The sequence below is a fragment of the Peromyscus eremicus genome, chromosome 6 (assembly GCF_949786415.1).
Source record: "Peromyscus eremicus chromosome 6, PerEre_H2_v1, whole genome shotgun sequence".
Lineage (NCBI taxonomy): Eukaryota > Metazoa > Chordata > Mammalia > Rodentia > Cricetidae > Peromyscus > Peromyscus eremicus.
Genome location: NC_081421.1, coordinates 26,679,114 through 26,701,902, shown reverse-complemented (window position 1 = coordinate 26,701,902; position 22,789 = coordinate 26,679,114). Strand labels below are relative to the sequence as shown.

Genomic DNA, 22,789 nt, shown 5'->3' with positions numbered 1-22,789 from the left:
CACAGAGAAACCCTGTCTCGAAAAACCAAAAAAAAGAAAAAAAAAAAAAAAGAAAAAAAAAAAGAAAGAAAAGAAGAACATCTGACTTCATCTGGAGAGAGAGAGAGAGAGAGAGAGAGAGAGAGAGAGAGAGAGAACTATGCTCCTCATCACAAAAGCACAGTTCTGAAGGGTGGATTAGGCGCCTCTGGTTAAGCCCAGCAAATGTACACTATGCCAGGCACGTCTAAGTAATACAACACAGCAGCCATATCTGTGTGTTCTTCTGAGCAATCATCGACTTCATCTACAAAGTCCTCATGTTGATTTTATGAGCAGCCATTCACACATACTATTTGGTATTAGCCGCTAATTCCTCAGTAATAGAAGCGGGGAGTTCCCCATACACTCACTTTTCTTCGCTTTGATTTCCTCTTCCCAGCTTTATATAAAGGTACCGCGGGCTTTCTGGACAGAAGAGGAGTAGTAGACACTGTAAGAGAGCTGGTACGGCAGATAGTCCAAGTAGGATGTGCCAATGATCCTGGTTGCCCAGAATAAAGCTGAGGCCGGCTATCTGAAAAGACAAGGAAGGAGCACATCGGATGCCCAGTACTTTGGGCCTGCCTGCTATAGCAACTCATGAGAAAATGCATTGGCTTTTTAATTGTGATCCTTGACTGTTAGTTCATATTGGCACAAAGGCGAGGCTGTAATTAGTGAGTCCCATTTTAACCAAATCAAGAGCAATTTGTTAGTAAAGAACTCAGCTATGCTTGTCTTCATTCACTCCAATTGGATGGTTATGCTGGAGATCAACTCAACTTTTAAAGACACACTTGACGTCAAAAGCAAAACACATAGTGTTCTTGGAAGCAACCAGATGGAATTATATTGTTTGAATTGCTGCTAGGTGTGGTAATGTGTGTCTGTAGCACTGGTCCTGGAAGAATACAGATACAAGCAGATCCCTGGAGCTCACTAGCCAGCTAGTCTACCTGAACAGCAAACTCAATTTCAGCAGATCAGAAACAAGGTGGAGAATGACAGAGGAGGACACCTGATATCAGCCTCTGGACTCTACAGACACTCATATTGTACATGTACATGAACATGTGCAACATACACACACACACACACACACACACACACACAGAGAGAGAGAGAGAGAGAGAGAGAGAGAGAGAGAGAGAGAGAGAGAGAGAGAGAGAGGCATGACTTGCAGCTTGCTTTAAAATCCCTTCTTAGGTTATATAGACCTCAAATATTTCATAGAACAATTATGTAATGACGCGCAGATTTATGACAACAGTTACATAATGCCGACCAGGTTTATCATACCAATTGCAGTGGTTCACAGGCTTCCTTTCAGATATCTTAAGTGTGGGGTTCCAAAGATCCTTCTGAGGCCAGAGGGTAGAGGGGAAAGAGAGAGCCAGCTGAAGAAGATCTTTTATAATTGTTTAAATTTAAATTTCCAGGTAGCTCACTCAAAACAAAGAAAACTCAGACAGTTAAAAATCTAGAGTTGGCTATTTCTTGAAATTCAAATGTTAATTCTAGGATAGCATTGGGACTTTCCCATGTATTGCTAACCTCACCAATAGCTCCAAGTATGATGTAAGGATTGGATATAATTCACCTTTGAGCTAAAAAGCCAGCTTTTCCCACTGCCTTTTTCCACTGTTGGACCCTCCTTCCCGGCCATGGTAGTGTGCAGAGAGAAGGGACGGTCGGGGGAGGGGAGATGAGGTAGACAGGGCTAAAGTCAGGGATGAGGAGATTTCACCTGACTAATGAGAATGCCTGTGACCAGGGCCAGTTGGTGAAGAGTGCCCAGGGCACCTCGGAGCGTGGTTGGAGCGATTTCACCAATGTACATTGGAACCAGTCCTGAAATTAGCCCTGTGTGAGACATAAACATGGAAATGTTAAAATGCAACCTGAGACATTTCAGTAACAATTATGTGTTCAATTACAGCCAGCACCCTTACTGAAAGTCACTCCCCAGGTGTTTTGAAGGAGTCAGTGTCCCAACCATGGGTACAGTTTATGTAGAAAACATTTCTTCTTCTTCTTCTTCTTCTTCTTCTTCTTCTTCTTCTTCTTCTTCTTCTTCTTCTTCTTCTTCTTCTTCTTCGTCTTCTCCTTCTCCTTCCTTCTCCTTTTCTCCTCCTCCTCCTTCCTCTCCTCCTTCTTCTTCCTCTTCTTTTTCTTCTTCCTCCCCCTCCTTCTCCTCCTTTTTTTTTTTTTTGGTTTTTCAAGGCAGGATTTCTCTGTGTAACAGCTCTGGCTATCCTGGAACACACTTTGTAGACCAGTCTGGCCTCGAACTCACAGAGATCGAATTAAAGGCATGAACCACCACCGCCCAGTTGCAGAAAACTTTGGGTTGATATTAATTCATGCAGAAATCCTTGGCTGATATTATACTAAATGAAGGTGTAATTGGAAATATTAATTGAAAGAAATGCTTAGTTATGTATTTGGCAATTTCCATGGTCTTAGTGTTGAGTTCATATCATAGTGGCTAAGGTTGTCTTGAGAAAAGAACTTAAGGATGTTTTAGTATTCATCCAGACTTACAAGATTAAAGAAAGTCAGGAATGGAGAGATGGCTCAGTGGTTAAGAGCAATGGTTACTCTTCTAGAGGACCTGGGTTCAATTCCCAGGACCCATAGGGCAGTTCACAACTGTCTGTAACTCCAGTTCCAGACACCCTCACACAGACATACATGCAGGTAAAACACCAATGCACATGAAACACATAAATCACAACATCAAAGGGAAGCCAAGCTCCTAAGAGAGGTGAGAAATGACTCCCCAGAATCAGTGGAGTAGAGTGCCACATGTAGGTTCCATGCCTAGCTGAGTCCACATCACATGGGGATACCTCAAGATCTCTCTTGGGTGATTGTGAGGTACAGAAGAGGGAAGAGGGTAAGGAAATCGAGGGCTCTTCCCAGCTGTCCCAGTAAGGATTACATAGCTTCATTACTGCATCAAAAAATCTTAGGTTCAAATACTTGTAAAGTGAATCCAAGAACACTTCAAAAAGATCATCCACCATGATCAAATAGGCTTCATCCCAGAGATGCAGGGATAGTTCAACATATGATAATCAGTCAATGTAATCACCATATAAACAAACTGAAAGAAAAAAAAACCACATATGATCATCTCTTTAGATGCTGAAAAGCCTTTGACAAAATTTAACATGCCTCCATGATAAAAGTCCTGGAGAGATTAGGGATACGAGGGATATTAGGGATATTTACCTCAACATAATAAAGGCAATATACAGTAAACTGATAGAGAGAAAAGGAGAGAGAGAGGGACTACTTGGGCCTATTTCATAGTGCTATTATTCATCTTTTATAGAAGAAACTGAGGCTGAGCCTTAACTAATCTGTCTAAGGTAGAGGTGGTGCCAGAATTGATTCCCTCTGAATCCATGGTGTGTTCCACATCAACCTGACTCTCCTCCTTTTATCGTTTGTATCAACAGTGAACATTAATAAGGAGAGATATTTAAGTTACACTTTTCCTCCAACTGATCATTGAAGACACATGGAATTATAATATTTTCTTCAATTAAAAGGATTGGAAGTAATCACAGAGAAATTTTGTACCCTCATCACTTTTTCCCGACTCCTCATGGATACCTGTGCCTTTGAGGTCAATTCCAATTTGTAAAAGCAGGTTAAAATGGCAGCCCTGAGCCACCAGAATGAAGCACCAGAGTAGTGGCAACAGCTGGAGATTGTCTTCACTTGGTGTCTGCCAGATGTTATGCTGGACACTTTCCATGTATTCTCCCAGTTCCTCTAGAGCAGAGGCTCGCAACCTTCCTAATGCTGTGACCCTTTAATACAGTTCTTCATACGTGGTAACCCCCAGCCATAACATTATTTCCATTGCTACTTCATAACTGTAATTTTGCTACTGTTATGAATTGTAATGTAAATACCTGTGTTTTCTGATAGTCTTAGGTGACCCCTGTGAAGAGGTCATTCAACCCTAAAGGGGTTACGACTCACAGGTTAAGAATGGTGGCACTAGGCAGATGGATGGAACTAGAAAATGTCATCCTGAGTGAGGTAACCCAGACTCAGAAGGACAAACATGGTATGTACTCACTCCTGAGTGGATACTAGATGTAAAGCAAAGGACAACCACACAACAACCCACAGCTCCAGAGAAGTTGGCTAACAAGGAGGACCCTAAGAGGGACACATGGACCAGCCTAGGTAGGGGAAATAGATGAGATCTCCATGAGTAAACTGGGGGTGGGAGGGCAATGGAGGGTAGGGGATGGGGATGAGAACATAAGGGAGTGGGATGGTTGAGCTGGAACAGGCATGGAGTGGGAAAGCAATGAAAGAGATACCATGATAAAGGGAGACATCATGGGGATAGGGAGAAACTGGGTGCTAGGGAAGTTCCCAGAAATCTACAGGGATGACCCCAGCTTAGACTACTAGCAATAGTGGAGAGGGTGCCTGAGCTGGTCTACCCTGGTGATCAGATTGATGAATGCCCTTACTGTCATCATAGAGCCCTTATCTAGTAACTGATGGAAACAGATGCAGAGAGCCATGGCCAAGCACCAGGCCGAGCTCCAGGAGTTCAGTCAAGGAGAGGGAAGAGGGATTCTATGAGCAAGTGCATCAGGATCATGATGGGGAAACCTACAGAGACAACCAAATCAAACTAGTGGGAACTCATGAACTTTAGACCAAGAGCTGTGGAGTCTCCATGGGACTGGACTAGGCCGTCTGCATAAGCAAGACAATTGTGTAGCTTGATCTGCTTAGGGGCCCCCTGGCAGTAGGATTAGGATCCATCCCTGGTGCATGAGCTAGCTTTTTGGAGCCCACTACCTATGGTGGGACACCTTGAACAGCTTTGAGGCAGGAGGAGGGGCTTGGACTTGCCTCTACTGAATGTACCAGGCTCTGCTGACTCCCCATGGGAGGCCATACCTTGTTGGAGGAGGGAATTGGGGTGATGGATTGGGGAAGGAGGTTGGACGGGTGGGAGGAGGGAAGAGAGGGAGATCTGTGGTTGGTATGTAAAATGAATAAAAAATTTCTTAATAAATAACCCCCCCAAGCTCCCCCAAAACAAACAAAAAGAATGGCTGCCCGAGCGGCAGATGTTACTGTCATCTTCATTTCACAGATTAGGAAAGAGAGAACCAGTTATATAATCTGTCCGAGATCAAACAATTAGAAGTGATGTTACTGGAGGGGACAGGGACACACACGGCATCACAGCTCTTTTTTTCCACCTTTGTCTTCCCTCTGTGACGCCATGTTGGGCTCCACAAGTCTTTGCCTAGAGTGACTTTCAGACGATGGCATGTATGTGTCCCACTCACCACAGTACAGTCCTGATACACTTCTTCCAGCAATGATGAGGATATGTGATGGTCCGAATTTGGAACACCCCATCAAGAGAGCTCCAGTCAAAGAGAGACTGTTGGCTGCCAACATGGCTTTGATCCTGAAATTTAAAAACAGTTTTAAATTCAGCACCAAAATATGAAGAAATGACTTGTTTTCAGACCCTATTGAGATTTTTACCTATGAATAATTATTTTTAGTTTTACTGAAAAGCTAGTTCAGGATTCTTGAGGCATGCCTGCTACTTCCTTATCTCTGAGCTGATGTGTTAGCAGTGAGTACCATTCATAGTGTACTTTTGTCTACTTGTCTCTTATTTTCACAGAGACAAGTCCCTTGATTTGCTTTGTTTTTATGTTTTGGAGATGTGGGTCTCACTCGCTAGCCCTGGCTAACTGGACCTTACTCTGTAGCCCAGGCCATCCTTGAGCTCTCAAAGAGTCTCCTGCCTCAGCCTCCAGAGTGCTGAGATTATAGCATGAGCCACCATGCCTGGCTAAGTAGTCTGACTTAAGGGGACACTTCTGGTACTTACTCAATTATTTGATTTTTCTATAACTCGTTTGTTTTAAAGGGCAGTGTTTTGGTGACTGAAAATTGATTTTGTAGTTGCTATGCATCATTTGTCTCTTTATTGTTTTGTTGATAGCAAAGATTTTTAGTTGTTGCTTTGAAGCCAACTTTCCTTTTGTGGGCATTTTTTGGAAGTAGATTAAAACACTTTTCTAAAATCTGTCATAATTATAATTATCCTTATTTCCACACAAAGCCAGCACATTTATTTGTAAAATCTATGAATTAATAGTAATCAAATTTAAGGAATTACATTATTTTTGAGACAGGATCTCATTCCAGAGTCTAGGCTGGTGCATAATTCACTCTGCGGACTAGCCTGGCCTTGAACCTGTGGCAATTCTTATGTCTCAGCCTCCTGGGTGTTAGAAGTATAGGCATGACCCACCATATCCACCTACTGTAAAGCACATTTTTAAAGCTGACAATAGCAATAAAAACATCTCTAACCAAAGTGATCATGTGGAAATCACATACAAGCTTTCTTGAAAGTTAAGTCAAAGATAAAGCTGATGCAAGAATCTGAGCAGACAGGTTTTGAGGTGTTTGTGCCCCAGTGACATGTGCATCCCTTGCTGTGGTCATGTGGTCACTTTGTCTATCAGGGGTTCAGACTCTGATGACAAGCGGGCTTTTTTTAAGCAAATATCTTCAAGACCAAACACACTTTTTCCTTAGAGAATACAGCTAGGTGTCTACACAGCAGTAATTGCCTAGCAGCCATGTGTAGGCTTAATGGTGTCTCCCAAGAGCCCAAGTCCTAATCCCAAGATCTGTAAACATCACCTTATCCAGCAAAAGGTGTTTTGTGGATGTGATTACAATAGCAGTCCTGGACAGGAAGAGTGTCTTGGAATATTCAGGTAAAGTCAGTGAAATCACAGGTGTCCTTAAAAAAGCAAGGCAGAAGAGAAGGAGAAGACATCACAGAAGTGGAGGATGGAGTGAGGCCCTTCTAAGATGGTGTGCTGGGTAGTTTATGTCAACTTGACACAAGCTAAAGTCATCTGAGAGGAGGGAACCTCAATTAACAAAATGCCCCCGTAAGATCGGGCTGTGGGTAAGCCTGTAATGACATTTTTTAAATTAGAGATTGAGGAGGGTCCAGCCCGTTGTGGGTGGTGCCATCCCTCAGCTGGTGGTTCCAGATTCTGTAAGAAAGCAGGCTGAACAAGCCTCGAGGAATAAGTCAGTAAGCAGAACCCCTCCATGGCCTCTGCGTCAGCTTCAGTTTCCCACCCTGTTTGAGTTTCTGTCCTGACTTCCTATGATGATGGAAAGTGCTGTGGAAGTGTAAGCTGAAAAAGCCTTAATTCCCTGAGTTTCTTTGGTCATGGTGTTTCATCACAGCAATAGTAACTCTAACAAAGAAAGAAGTTGGTACTGGGAGTAGGGTGTTGCTGTTATAGACCTGCCATGTTTTGGGGAAGATTATGGAAGAACTTTGGAACTTTGGGGTAAAAAAGTCATTGAGTGTTGAAAATTCGGTGAGCTGTTCCTTAGGAGCTTGAAAAATAAACATTGAGGACAACGCAATGCAGAAGCTGGAGGCTGGCTTGTGAAGTTTCAGAGGGAAGTTTAAAGACTCTATTGGGGCCATTTGTTATTTTGAATTAAGAGTCTGTGGTTCTGGTTGGCTGGGGCTGAAGAATCAGCCGTGATTAACAAGACACCAGAACTACTAAAGTGAAACCTTTGCTTTGTTGGGATACTTGATGCTGGTTAGCTGGAGCTGAGAATTTAGTGGTGATTAAGAAAAGAGCAGCAGCCAGGTGGTGGTGGTGCATGCCTTTAATCCCAGCACTTGGGAGGCAGAGACAGGCAGATCTCTGTGAGTTTGAGGCCAGCCTGGGCTACAGAGTGAGTTTCAGGAAAGGCGCAAAGCTACACAGAGAAAGCCTGTCTCGAAAAACCAAAAAAAAAAAAAAAGAAGAAGAAGAAGAAGAAGAAGAAGAAGAAGAAGAAGAAGAAGAAGAAGAAGAAGAAGGAGAAGAGACCAGAGACCAGCATTGTTGAAGTGAAATCTTCTGGGAAGTGTTCCCTGAGTACACACAGAAGCTGTCTCCCAGAGGGAAGAAACCCTAAGACAGAAGTTGGTAACAGGGACTGGGATATTGCTATGATAGGCCAGACCATGTTTTTGTTTGAAATAATATGGACTTTGGGAGTTCGGGTTAGGAAAGCAGTGGAATGCTTTAAGCACTGCTTAATGGCCTATATTAATAGGAGCATGGAAGACAGGTGCTAAGAGTGACTGGAGCTGTGGGGGGCTGGCTTAAGAGGTTTCAGAGGAGAAGAGCATTACTATGTGGCCCAGAGATGGTTCTTGTGATATTTGGTGAAGAAAGTGGCTGCCTTTGCCCTTGTCCCAAGAGTCTGCCTGAGGCTAGAGTGAAGAGGTTTGGATTCATTCCATCGGCAGAGGAAATCTCAAAACAGCCTAGTGTAGACTCTGTGGTGTGGTTATTAGTGGTAACTCTAGTGAAGATTTATAATGAAAAGGAGCAAGCTGAGCAAATAAAATACAAAATGTACAGATTGAGAAAAGGGACACCCGGAAGTGTAGTAGAACTAAACCTTATGTTCGAGGAGATAAACAGATTAAGAAATTGAATATAGGGAGTGGTGACCTCAGGGCAAGATCCCACCCAGCTAAGTTTCTGATGTGTGAAAAGGAACTAAAGAAAAGTTTAGAACTGGGTATGGTGGTGCACACCTTTAATCCCAGCATTCTGAAGGCAAAGGCTGGCAGATCTCTGAGATTTGAGGCCAGTCTGGGCTACAGAGCAAGTTCAAGGACAGACAAGCTTAGGCAGTGAAGGACAGAATGCTGGTGAAGATGGAATCCAATGAGGGGGCCATGCTCCAGTCTCAGCACACAGCAGAACTTGCCAGCTTCGGCCATTTGGTTCTGACTTTAGAGTCAAGGAGCAACTAAGGGAAGCCACTGAGGCCAGGCATGTGTCACAGGTGTCCCTGAATGGAGGCCCAGAGAGACCATGTGTGAAGCTATGAAGTTGAAGCCTGGATTGTCTTGGAGACCCCAAAATATTGGAGATATCAGAGTCATTGGATACCCGCCAAAAAAGACTTGGAACCAGCCCAAGAGAAAGAAGTGTGTTGCAGTCCACAAAGCTGAAAGGAGTTGGAGATCTGAAGAGCACTTGGACATCAGACATGGAGATGTAGAGTTTGGAGTTTGCCCAGCTGGTTTCAGTCTTGCTGCGGTCCAGTATTTCCTCACTATGCTCCCTTCCCTATGTTTTGGAATGGTAATGTATATACTGTGCCATTATATGGTGAAAGTATGTGATTTGCTTTTTGCTTTTGATTTTACAGGGGATTACAGTTAAGAGATTGCATGAATCTCAGAGAGATTTTGAACTTCAGACTTTTAAATAAGTTTGGGACTATGATAAACTACGGGGACTTTTGAAGTTGGAGAGAATGCATTTTGCGTTATGATATGACTATAAGCCTTTGGGGACCAGGGAGTAGAACGTGGTGGTTTGAAAGAAAATGACCACCAAAGGGAGTGGCACTATTAGGAGGTGTGGCCTTTTTGGAGTAGGTGTGGTCTTGTTGGAGGAAATGTGTCACTGTGGAGGCAGACTTTGAGGTCTCACATAATGCTCAAGCCATGCCCAGTGAGACAGACTGTTTCCTGTTGCCAAGATATAAGACACTCAGCTACTTCTCCAGCAGCATGTCTGACTGCATGCTGCCATGTCCCACCATGATGATAATGGACTGAACCTCTGAACTGTAAGTGAGCCACCTCAATTAAATGTTTTCCTTTGTAAGAGTTGCCATGATCATGGTGTCTCTTTACAGCAAAAGAAACCCTAAGACAGTGGCCAATGTTGTAACTCATGCTGGCAGCTCAACTTGATAGTCTAAGAGTCACCCAGGTGGTACTGGTTTTGAAGGCATGAAGGGGCCATGGAAAGCAGCTGAGGCTTGGCACTGAAAGGCCAGAGACAGACACCATTGGTGAAGGTGCAGCCATAGTGGCAGCTGAAGACCCGGGAATGAATGGGTCATGCAGAGAAGTTGAGGCTTGGCAGTACAAAGAGAACCTAGGAGAGGCCATTGGGGAAAGTGCAGCCCAGTTGTGGCATAAATGCCCAGCATGTAGATGCAAGTACTGAGGGATGACTGCCAAGAACAGTAGCAGCAGTGGAGTGGAGCCTGCCTGAGTTTAGAACAAGCTGTGTGTGCAGCAGAGGGTGGAGTCAGAGAAGTGACCCAAGCCACTGTTTGGAGGAGCCCAGGAGGTGGTGAGTGACTCCCAGACACTGGGCATGGAGTTATTGGTATAGCTGGAGTTTGCTTTTGCTTTGTTCAGGTTATCACTCTGACCTGGTTCTTCCCCGTGAAGTAAGGAAGTATTTATCTTAATTTTGATTTTTTACAGGAGCCCACAGTTGAGAGATTTCAAACTTTTAAAGGAGATTTGGGATTTTTAAAGAGACTGATGTGTTAAAGGGACAGAATTTTAATATATTTGAATTTGTAAAGACTATGGGACTTTCAAAGATGGGAAAGGGCCATGAGCAAGCAATAGGGGGATGGTATTAACTAGAGAGGATGAGGCAGGGATTTGCTCCTTAGAGTCTCCAGAAGGAATCAGCACTGCTAACCTTTTGGCCTTTGTCAAATATAATGAATGTTGGAGTTCTGACCCCCAAAACTGAAAGAAAATTAATTTGTGTTGTTTGGGTCGGTAGGCTGGTGATAACTCATCACAGTGGCCAGAGGGTATAAGGAAATCCTGGACTACCTTAAGAGTAGGTAGTGTCCCAACGCTGGCTAGCCCTGGGGCCGCAGTGCAGAGACCCAGTTAAAGAAGACTGCCAGGAAATGCTTTTTGTCTTTGCGAGGAAAGAGGATGCACAAAGCTAACGGTTTATTTACCCTAAGAAGTTGTTACCAGCTGATAGTGTCTATTCTGTCAGGCAGGGCAAGATGAAAATAGAAGATTGGGCCAGTTACCAGTCAGTCCTGCTGGAGCAAGGGTCCCATGAGGCCTCAGCCCTCCCAAGGATCTACAGACAGCAAATGCTTGTGGGAAGGAGAAGGATCGTTTTCAGTGGTCTAACAACCGTTAGAGGCCCACGCTCCTGCAAACAGGCCCTCCTCCATGCTTGTGTAAGTCATTAATTAAACTCATTCACGAAGAAAGAAAAAGAAAGGAATAAAGGAGAAGGAAGGAGAGGAGATGAAAGCGTAGGGGCACTAGTTAGTAAGAGGGAGGTGTAAAGGAGTGGGACCGGGGTATCGGGGTGTAAACATGATAAAATACATGGTGTACATGTATGGAAATGTTATAATTAAATGTTAATATCTGCTTAAGAACTTAAATAATTTAAAATTATTTAGTAGCCAGGACTAGGGAGGCAGAGGCAGGCAGACCTCTGGGAGATCTCATATAAAGCAGGAGTTTTCTTAACTGAGGATATTACAATAACCTGAACTTTACTGTGTACTTAAAAAGGAGTTTCCTTCGTGAATAGTCAGTTTCTACATTTTTACTGTTTCTTGTGTTTTATACAATTTCAGTAGAAGAAAGTATCAGCATTTTAATAATTAGTGCCTCCAAAGCAACAGTTTATATTAGGAAATGGAAAGATGAAATGAATTAAACCCAGAATTATTAAGCTAATTAATTGCCAAATTACCTCTTTCCTTTTCAATTTTTTTTTCATTTTCTGAACTTTCTCTGTTTTGCATGTGTTAATTCTATTGTGAAAATAAAAGGTAATTAACACACAAAATTGGATTCAATTAATAGGAAATCAATGTAAAAAACAATAACTTGCTGTTCTAACTTACCAGAAGCCCCAACTTTGGTACACCCGTTAGCAAGCATATGAAGGAACTGACTCCACTGATGTAGTTTTTTAAAGTTGTTTTAAATTTTGAGTATGGGTGTATGTGTCTTGGGGGTGGGTGTGTGCAAGTGTGAATGTGAACTGGGTCACCTGTAGCTAGAGGTACAGGTAGAGGGTGCTGGGAACCAAATTCTGGCCCACTGCAAGCACAGTCTTGCCTCTTAGCCACTGAGCCATGCCTCTCCTCAGGCACTGATGTTTTTAATCCAAAATGTGCAATAGGAACTGGAGTTGGGAAGCTCTATTTCTGTGATCTCTGGTGGGGCTTTGAGATCTTAGCAGGAATGGCAGCAGAAAGTGGAAACCCTGTGCCCAGTGTGTGGTGACTTGTCAGGATGTGAAGGTGACCATCGGACTGGACTAATACAAGTGTCAATTTTTAATTTACAAATGAAAACAATGTTTGAGAACTGGTGTAATTTGGTGGCACTTTCCTCACAGGTGGAAAGCCAGAGGAGCAAAGTCTCTAGAAATACACACCAGATTCACTTTTTCTGCAAACACTTCCACAGTGACCAGGATTTACTAGCTGATTGCAACAACATTTTCTATTGATTCGGCCTAACAATGACCTAGCTCACAGGATTCTAAGTTGAAAAACCACTCTAACACTGTCCCACAAATGGGAAGATGGTGTCTCTCTATAAAAAGCAATAACAAAATATTAAAGCTGTGCTTATATTAATTTATAAAACTCACCTTCCAAGCCTGTCCCCTAGCCATCCACCAAAGAATGAGGCAACCATTCCACCCACTGCGAAGCTGGACACGGAGAGAGACCAGAGCATAGTGATGAGGTGAACAGATCCTGCAGCCTCCTCTTCAGCCCAGGGGGGTGTGGTCGCATATGCGGGCGTGGCTATGAGTGGGGAGTCTGTGCTGTTGACAGCATAGTTACTGGTAGCTCTTCGGTCATCCACCGCAATACCCAAAACATGTTGGTAATGGGACATTATTACCTGAGGAAACAGGGAAAGCCATCCATGACTTCAGCATTGCACATATAGCCTATGACGTCCCTTTAAACGTCTTGTTAGGTGTTCAAACACGGCGGCCTAATTGTGTGAGCTGTACAATACAGATATGGGTAGACTGATTTGCAGTTGGTCATGTCCTGTAAAAAAGAGGTGACGAACACAGGCAATGGAGCAGGGTGGGAGGAGGCGCCAGAAGTAAAGCAGCCCCCGAAGTACACGTTCCGCCGTAGGTTGATGGCCGCAAGGGCTTGGTGTTGTGGCATGATAGCTTCTGCCCCAGCTGAGCAAGGGGGCTGAAAGGAAAGACTCACTAATGGGTAGCCTCTGCTTTTTAATATCTGCCAGAGCTCTTGGCTTTTATGTTGACAACTACTTACATTGAAGATATTCTTCAAGTAGAGAAGACAGATTTTTATACGAGTGTTAGTATTGCACAAAGGATTTAATAGTAACATAAAAGGAAAAAAGAAACTACTGGAAAAGCTCCAAGTAAAAACTAAAGTTAGAACTATATAAAATTCTAGCACCTGTTGCTATATCCTTGGTAGAAGTGAGCTATAAATTTAGTCACAGACTTCCTAAAAGTTAATGCAAATAGCTTCAAATGGTCAAGTCTAGAGTTGATGAAATTTCAAGATAAAAACAGCTTAGATAGAACTGAGAAGGTATAAAGACTTCTCCTATGGGTCCTCAGAGAGGTCAGTATATCCCAAAAGGAAGAGTCCTCAATGCTAAATTTCTAGCCACATTTTATATGGCTTCTGTAGCCATGAAGATGCAGCCCGCAGCCTTTCCCCCTCCACACCATCCTTCTCAGCACTGATTCATCACTGTTCAACCCCCATAAGCTGGGTAGTTCCTCTCCAACAAGGATCTGGACCATTGCTGCTCCCTCTTCCTGGTTATGAATAAAGTCCTGTTTGTAAAGCAAGCTGAGCCACAGGGAGATTCTCCATCCTCTGTGCAAGGTCTGCTCTCATAGATGACTCTCCTGTAGAGATAGCACGCATGGAGAAAGGCTGAAGGAATTACACAAAATGTTCTTAGCAGTTTAATATATGGAATAGAAATAATTGCAGGTGATTTTATCTTCTAATTTCTGCAGTGGGCAAGTGTAATTTTTATGCTCATGAAAAATTGTGTCTTAAAAATACCTTCAAATGTTATTCAACTGGTAGAAAATGCCGGTAAGGGTCTGTGTTTTCAGTTCTGGCTCAGGCTTAGATTGAAGGAGGGGAGATCTCAGTCTAGTCTCTCTGGTAAGACTAGAGAGGATGGTTTTAGTAGGGATGTGAAAAGGACTTCCAGAAAGGAAGGATTTCTAGATTGGCCTGGATCTTAGGAGGCTGGACAAATCAGCACACTTTTTCATTATCCACAGAAAAATATCTGACTCTGGTCTCCTGCCCGCCCCACCCCCCTTCTCCCCTCACTCCAGCATTATTCCTTGGAAGCCAGAACATGCTAAGGATGATGTGTTCTTAATGAAGAACTATCTCCTAGCCCTAGGAGCTAAGCAGCAGTCCTTGTTGACTGGTCTGCACACACTCCAGTGTTCACAGCCTGTGGTGTCTTACATTTTTCTCAGAACTGAAAGAAAAGCAGATAAAATGATGAAATGTGATGGATGTATTCAGAGCACCCCACACACCCTGCGTTTTCTCATTGCATCCCTTCCCAAGGTATATTTGCTCCCAGTCTGAGTTGGAGCTCAAGGGCGTGGCACAGTCCCCTAACTAAAGGGCTGTGGCATCTGGGAAGAGTGAGGTCTTTCTCTGAGGATCTACTGCATAACAGAGAAAGATACATAGACTGCACCCAGAAATGATAGGAATTTTCTGACGTGTTTCCTTACAAAGTGCCACGTCCTTTCTCCATTCACAGTGAAGAAGATCCAAACTTTTGAACCTCTTGACTACTGAGCTAACGTTTGTAGTTTTTGTGATGAAGGTCTGTGTGAGACAAGGAGAGGGAAGGACAGCTATCTTTTTAGTGTTTGGCCCCTAAAGTTTTTAATCTGCCACAGAAATGAGTCAAAGGTTGGGATAATCTGGTGGTGGAAAGCCTGATGTAAATATTGGTGCTTGTGACTGTGCATTGAATGGACACATCCTTCTGTCATTCCCCCTGGTTCCCTGGTGTTTTTCATTCATGCCTGGGGCACAGCTGTGACTGAATGCTGCAAGGCATTCTTGCCTTTCGACCTCCTGAACAGGAGGCATTAAGTTAGCATTTTCTCTGAGCTCAGAGAACAGCAGTGTCAGAGATAAAAAAGTTGTGCACTGCTCTTTTTGACTCAGAGGGTTGTTAACTCAGGAGTCAAGGCCAAATTACCAGCTGTGAATCAATGCACATTGTACCTGGCCAGCCAGGCTCACCCCATGTGTCTCACGTGGACAGTTTATCTTAGTGTGTGAGGAACATATGATACTCTGGGCAGGAAGAACTGACAGGACTTGCCCCCAAAGAACTGTGCGTTTCACTTACGTCCTGAGGTGCGTTGATCACCCCAATGTCATAGCCAAACTGGAAGGATCCGAGAACAGCCGTGAAGACAGTGAAAGCCAAGGTTCCCGTGATCTGAGGATGAAAAACAAAGCTGGGAAGCAGCAGTTCCTGCCCCTGACCTCCACATGGACTCCCCCAGGCTCTGCTTCTTCCCCTCCCACAGCCAACCACAGCAGCCCCATGCTCAAAGGGCAGGTGTTAGTCTAGGAGAATGTGAACGCTGTTCACCATTGTCTCACATTGCTAGAGCTAAAAGAAAAAAGAAAAAACACAGCAGGACAGCTGTTCCAGAGTACAAACTTAACATTCTCTTTGTGTCTTTTTTTTAAAATGATTTATTTATTTTATGTGCATTGCTATTTTGCCTGCATGTATATCTGTCGATGTCGGATCCCTGGAAGGTAGAGTTACAGGCAGTTGTAAACTGCCACGTGGGTGTTGGGAATTGAACCCAGGTTCTCTGGAAGAACAGCCAGTGCTCTTAACCGCTAAGCCATCTCTCCAGGCCCTCTCTTTGTGTCTTATATACATGTGCATGGACACACACACACACACACACACACACACACACACACACACACAAGACAGGGGAGGAGAGGGGGCAGAGAGGAGAGGTAGAAACCATGGGCCAGGCAGGTTTGAACTCCTTGGTTTGCAGTTGAGGCTGATGTTGAACATCTGGTCTCCGTGACCTCCCCTCCAGAGAACTAGAATTATAGGCATGCACCACCATACCCTGCATGTGGGCTGCTAGGGGCAGGCCCACGCTTTGTTCACGTTAGGCAAACACTTTACCAACTGAGCTTAATCCCCAGCCCCGCATCAATATCTTTTCAAGATTCAATGTCAGAACTGAGAATTAGAATTGCTGCTGAAGGGAAAAAGAACGGCCAGCTCAGAACAACGGTCCTACGGTAGCATCAGTAGAGATAGGAACTTTCCAGACATTTCCACTCTGCAGAAACACCCCAGCACTCACTCAGAGTCATCCTGGTTATCATGATCTGTACCAGTATCCAGGCAAGAGTGCTTTTCAGGATTTTCGTGAGGCTGAGCATGGAGGTATGAGTTAAGTTACCCTAAAACTGCAGAGTGTTCAACTCACAATTAATTACTCATCCAGTCAGCTGACAGGAATCATGCATGCAGATTCACAGGTCAGGTGCTTAGAACAGCAGCTTGTGGAAAGAACTGTCATTCAACAAGAATATCAAACAGATCCAGTCACATCATTGATACACATCAGATACATTCAACACGCTATGCAGCAACTCAAAAGAATAATGTGACCAAATACATTGGCTTTTGTTGTTTGTTTTTATTTAGAGACAGAGTCTTACTTTGTAGCCCTAGATAGCCTGGAACACATAATGTAGACCAGGCTGGCCTCAGACTCAGAGATCCTCCTGCCTCTGCCTCCAGAGTGCTGGAATTAAAGGCGTGCACCACCATACTCAGCTCGGCTTGTTTTAAATGGTAAATGAAACTGTAAACCTCACTGAATGATTTGTCACATGATTGATTCATTGATGCTTCACAGTGCTGGGAGTCAGGCCTGGTGCCTTCTGCATGCTGGGAAACTCCACCTGTAAGCTACAGCCTTAGCTCACTAATTTTCTGAAAAGGACTTAAACACAAATAGTATTGGACTTGTATATACAATGTTTCATTGAAGAATAAATAAAAAAGTGACTCTTTTGAAAAGACTGTAAGGCTGGGGAAGTAGAAGTAAAAGGAATATTTTTAAAATTCATGTTGTTAGGTATTTTACAAGGAAATGTTGTATGTGTCATCATATAATTTAAAATTTCAACCAGGCAGCACAGGATATAACAAGTATTTTGTTGGGTGGATGAATGAGTCACATCGGCATGGATTTTGGTTCCTTGTTTTTTTTTCTTTTTTTATACCTTAAGTGACTCTGCCTATTTCCTTTATAGCATCTTTAGTTTTTGTCTGAATTGTAAGATTGTAAATCTCTATACTCCAGCATGAAGAATAAATAATTATCCAGGACCCTGATTCTCTAATAAAACCCCAGCTGAGTCATCAACGAAGTCTCATGGACCTTCCTAGGGACCCTAGAAGTTCTCCAGCCCAGTGAGTCTGAAACAAGACTCTATTCTGGGGCTTTGGACCTGTGTAGCTCCTAGAGCACCCCAAGTCCTTCTATTGGATTGGACTCTCACTCAGGCGTGTGCGGTCTGTAGGTTTACACAATTCCCTTCTTTTTATAGCTGTAGTCGGCCATTGTGCAGGCCACTGTCAGCAACTTTGTCCTGAAAGGACAGCAGGAGATGCAAAGATGTCTGTCTGTCTGTCTCTCTCCTCTGAAGATACATACATATATTCATGTACATCACATGTATTATCTATTTATTACTAAGAATATATACATATTTACACATAAGAATATCTTATATACAAGCAAGTAATATTTAAAATATGCATGCATACATACTTACTATATGACATATAATGTATGTAAGACTTATGCAAGATTTTGGAAGACTTTCTAAAATGTAGTAAGACATCTGGAACTCAAAAAATTAAAATCTAGGATGGGATTCCATTTGCTGGGTGAGTGGTTTGTCCTCAAGTCATCTCCCCTCTCAAGCTGTTCCCAAGGATTAGGATTTCTTTTTGTTTACAGAAAACAGCAGCAGCAGCAGCAGCAGCAGCGAGGAACCAGGTGCATTGGGAGGGCTCTGACATCCTCTCCATCACATAAACACAACTTCAGAGCCCAGAGCTGAGGATGCTTCCTGCATGCCCACTTGCTCCTTTATATGGATTATCTCATTTATTCCCACCATTCATTTTTCACTGATGCTATAAAAAATTCCCAGCAACCCAGTGGCTGAAACAATGCAACCTCATTTATCTTATAGGTCTTCGGGTTAGAGACCTAGTCTGAGCCTCTGCAGACTAAATTAATGTTAGCAGGCTATGTTTCCTTTGAGACTGGAGAAGAAAATTTGAGTTGATGGTAGAATTCACTTCCTTGTGGTGGTAGGACCCTGAGGTTTCTTGCTGGCTATAAATTGGGGGCCTCTCAGTTGCAGAGGCTAGCATGCTCCTTAGCTAAGGTCGCTCTTCCTCTGTCTTTACAGCCAACAATGACAGGTCATATCCATGTCATATTGCATCTCTCAGATCCTGACAAGTTCTTCACTTTCAGGAATGTATGATATTAGATTTAACACCTCTGGGTAAGCCAAGACTGTCTCTCCATTTTAAGGCCCTTAATAGATAATATATCCGTCCAACTCATCTAGGTGTATGTAGCCTGGAAAAGTTTTGTTCATGACAGGGAAATTTCATGAAAATTACTAAGCACAAACAATCCCATCTCCCTGCATCCAGCCATTCTAATGGCAAAGAGATTGGCATGGCATCTGTATAGAGCTAAGACAGGTAGTGAGGACTCAGAGGGGTTCTCACTCAGTCCACGCTTTGGGTTCCTAAAGGGTTTGCCTGTTCTCTCAAAGACCCTGCGGGTAGTCATTGTTTCATACTCAAGGAAATGTGGAAATGGAAGTAACTTGTACGGAAGGCAAGGGAAGGAAAATCTTCAAGTCTTTTCTCTAAACTTCTTCACAGGCCATAGCATGATAAGCTGGAAGCATTTTAAAGGTCAATTGTTACTGGGGATTTAATTTATTTTGGTTAGAGAAATGAGTTCCCACGTCCAATTTAAAATATACTGCAGATAAACGTGGAAGAACAGCAGCCCGGCATGGGGCCAGTGAGCTGGCTCGGCATCTTCAGGTAGGTACTGTCAATGCCTGGGACCTGCATGCTGGAAAGTGAGAACTGACTCCTGAAAGTTGTCTTCTGACCTCCACATGTGCACTGTGACAGGAGCGTGTGGGGGCACACACACACACACACCCCAAAATAAATAAATTTTTTAAACAATACAGAAGTAGTTGAACCTTAACCTGAAACAAAATATGGTATTTATTTTGTGGCTTAGAAGTCATATGCCATATACTGGCATAGACAAGTAGTTGTGAAAGTCAGACTACTTAGAAAGGGGTTCTATAATATCCCTGTGCCTCAGTTTCTCTACCTTTGAAATGGCCATAATGATAGGTGATGGGCAGGATTATGAGACTGGCATGCTGTGGCTGTGCTCAGGAGGAGTCTTTGACAGGATTATTGTAAAAATGATGATCAGTAATGTGTTCCCCTTTAAGTAGAGGGCACACAGCAAACACCTTTCTGCCCATATCACCACATTTCATGGACTGCGTCTATGAAACAACCATCTACCAACTTTTCATACCTCACTAATAATATCCAAAAACAACATGAAAAGCAGACAGAATCTCCACTCTGCGCTGCAGAAGCCATGCTCAGGGAGGGTTAAGAGGGTTGTGCCTGACCAAAGCTAGTCTATGGCAGATATCCTGGTATGGAACATTTAAACTTCCACTGTTAAATAAGAAAGCAGATTTTCCAGCAACTACGGATTGACTAGGAAGGGGAAAATGTATGATTTGCCTCCACATGCTTCCAAAACCCAAGCCAAAGGTTATTTTACATCCAATTTTAAAAAAGGCCAAATATTTCTCATACCATAGAATTTTCAGACTGAAAGGAATTTAAAAAGTGGCAGATGTTTGTCTGATACCTCCACTTACCAATGGAAGAAGAGGAGGATTCACAGACCATGCCCCTTGTCTGATTGTCTGTGCATTGTGGGTATGTCCAGACTGACACTAACTTTCCTGAGCTACCATTCCTGGTCATCCTTTAACCTCCAGTGGTTGACAAAGCTGAAAAGCTCCTCTCTTTATGTCAGTCCAAACAGCTCTGTGTTCTGTCATCAGGCAATTCCTTGATGAGCACTCTTACAGTTTAGTCTCTAAAGCACCGGAGGAATTTACCAAAGCCTGAAGTTCGGCTCTGAGATGGTCCCTTTGACAACATCTTCTAGACATTAGGTATACGAATGCTGCCTTATCATATTTGCTGAATCTGCACACCACCCCTGTAGTTACTAATTTAATATTTATCCATAAATCATCATTACAGTTCTCTCTACTATAGCTTCATCCTGAACTATATCACTCACAGAATCATGAATCCAGGGCCATTCTTTAAATGTGCATTATACAAATGCATAACTGATATTTAAACGTTTGCCCTCTAAGCCTTTCTAATGTTATCTTTACTTACTCTCAAACTCTGAAGAGATTGCTTCATTCACAGATTACCAAAATAAAGCCTAGATAGTCCATATCAGGCCCCAAGAATCATCATTTTATCATAATATAGAAAACACAATGCTCAGTTGATTTAATCTGAGTTTCAACAGCACACACAGCATTAGAGTCCACATCCAAGCCTGGCTGATTTCACAACACCTGGTGTCATTCATGAAGCAATGCTTAGGTCAGTATGTAAGGGTCCCACTCTTAACAGGGGTACAGATTTATCAACTTCTATTATCGTATACAGGAGTTTGAGAGAGCTTGTAGACACAGGAGAGTAGCATATTCTTTTGAAGGTTTTATTTGGAAAAGGACTTTATCTACAGAGACGTTGAAATACCAGAGAAATGACAATCCCATGGCTTTCCCTTTGCTTACCGGTGATTACCTAACATTTGCCACATTTATTTCATAATGTGTATTGTTGAACCATTTAAAATAAGCTGCAGATTACCTGTGTCACCCTATTCCTGATGACTTCAACAAGTACTTTCCTTAAGAACAAAGACTTCTTCCTGTCTGATACAGATATTCTCACCCAGGGATATAACAGAGTGTGCCAATATCAGCTAAGAGTCAGCCCAAAGCCAGATTCTCCAGAGTGTGCTCCATCAGGTCTTTTCTTCTTCTCGTGGTCTGAGGTCACCCACAACAGTGCCGTCAGCTCTCGATCTCTTAATCTAGAACAGTTTTTCCCTTTGTCTTTCCTACATGGGCATTTTTGAACATTCCAGATCTACTCCAAGGTTAGATTCCGGTGAACTTTCCACAGGCTTGGGGGTGGTAGCACGTTTCTCCAGTGACAAGCTATACAGTGGCCCTTGGGAAAGTTATGCGGACTAACCAGCAAATAGCCTTAAAACTCCGATTACTGAATAAGAACTCGGGTTTGCTTAGCAGCTGAATGGATTAGTAATTGACCAAGTAAAGAGGTAGCTTGGAGCTGTGCTAACTGCACAAGGCAATTCCTTGATGAACATTCTTACAGTTTAGTCTCTAAAGCACCGGAGGAATTTACCAAAGCCTGAAGTTCGGCTCTGAGATGGTCCCTTTGACAACATCTTCTAGACATTAGGTATACGAATGCTGCCTTATCATATTTGCTGAATCTGCACACCACCCCTGTAGTTACTAATTTAATATTTATCCATAACCGACAGTTTTATATGCTCGCTCACTTGAACAGATTTCCAGTCTCCTCAAAACTAAATCAAAGGAACCCAAGGTTGCTTTACCTTGTCTTCTGACATTGTGTTTGTGGAGTTGTCCTCTTAATCCCAGGTCCTGTACTGAATGTGGGTGAGTAGCTGACCAGCCAGAGTCCTCAGCTGCCTGGTTATACATTGTAGGAGGAGGAGCAAGCAGAGTTTAGTTCTAACCTTCACCAAGGTTAGAGTATTGATGAGACTCCAATCAATATGCCCTTTACCTCGGTGACCTGTGGCTTGAGTGTCTCTGTTCCCCAGGAAAGAAATGAGAGTAGGTATAAGTCACAGAGGCAGACGCATGGTAAGGGCTGATCAGTGTGGCAAAGGAACAGCTCGTGGGGTGTTCCGTAGAAGCTGAGATACACTGTGTTGTGGGAAGACAACGGCAGGCGTGTGGAGGGTCCACTGCAGTGTGTTCTGCAGAGAACCAGTACTGTGGGCTTGTGCTGCAGAGACGGGCTAAAGACTATGGAGACATCAGTTACCTGAATGAGCTTTGGAGAGTTGTGTGCTTGGGTTTGAATCACAGTATTTTACTGAGGGGGACCTTAAGAAAGGGAGTCACTGTGACTTTTCTGCATCTTAGGTTTGTATTGTTGCTTGCTTTTTGGACCTGATAAAAAGGAGATAAGCGTGCACACACTTTGTTTTGTTGAGGGGGTTAAAGGAGATAACATGTATGTGTTTGGCACAAAGTAAGCTCTCAATAGATGGTGGCGACACATTTTCTATTGTTATTATTAATTCAGTGCGTTTCAACATGTGATTGCAGAACCAGATGTGGCACACATCTGTAATGTTAGCACTGTCACCACAAGAGGACTGTGAGTTGGAGGCCCATTGGATTACATGAGAGTTGCTGGCTAGCCTTGCCTACACAGAGAGACCCTGATTGGGGGAGAGAGTGCACTTTGTATGATAGCCTTGGGTTCTCAATGGACTCGGCTTATATGTCGTCATCCTGTTTCTTTCTAGGAATCCCCTATGACATCTGGTCCAAAAATGATGGAGGAGATAGC

General features: G+C 43.2%; 1 protein-coding gene across 1 annotated transcript in view; it reads right to left on the bottom strand.

The window, feature by feature from the left end:
- Positions 1-21,812, bottom strand: part of Slc2a2 (solute carrier family 2 member 2) — a 27,310-nt gene extending 5,498 nt beyond the window's left edge. Inside the window, 8 exon segments of the mRNA XM_059265085.1 lie at positions 225-286; positions 393-417; positions 419-556; positions 1,769-1,884; positions 5,364-5,488; positions 12,555-12,814; positions 15,320-15,412; positions 21,798-21,812. Coding sequence (XP_059121068.1) covers positions 225-286; positions 393-417; positions 419-556; positions 1,769-1,884; positions 5,364-5,488; positions 12,555-12,814; positions 15,320-15,412; positions 21,798-21,812 — 834 coding nt within the window.
- Between the last annotated feature and the right edge of the window lie 977 nt (positions 21,813-22,789).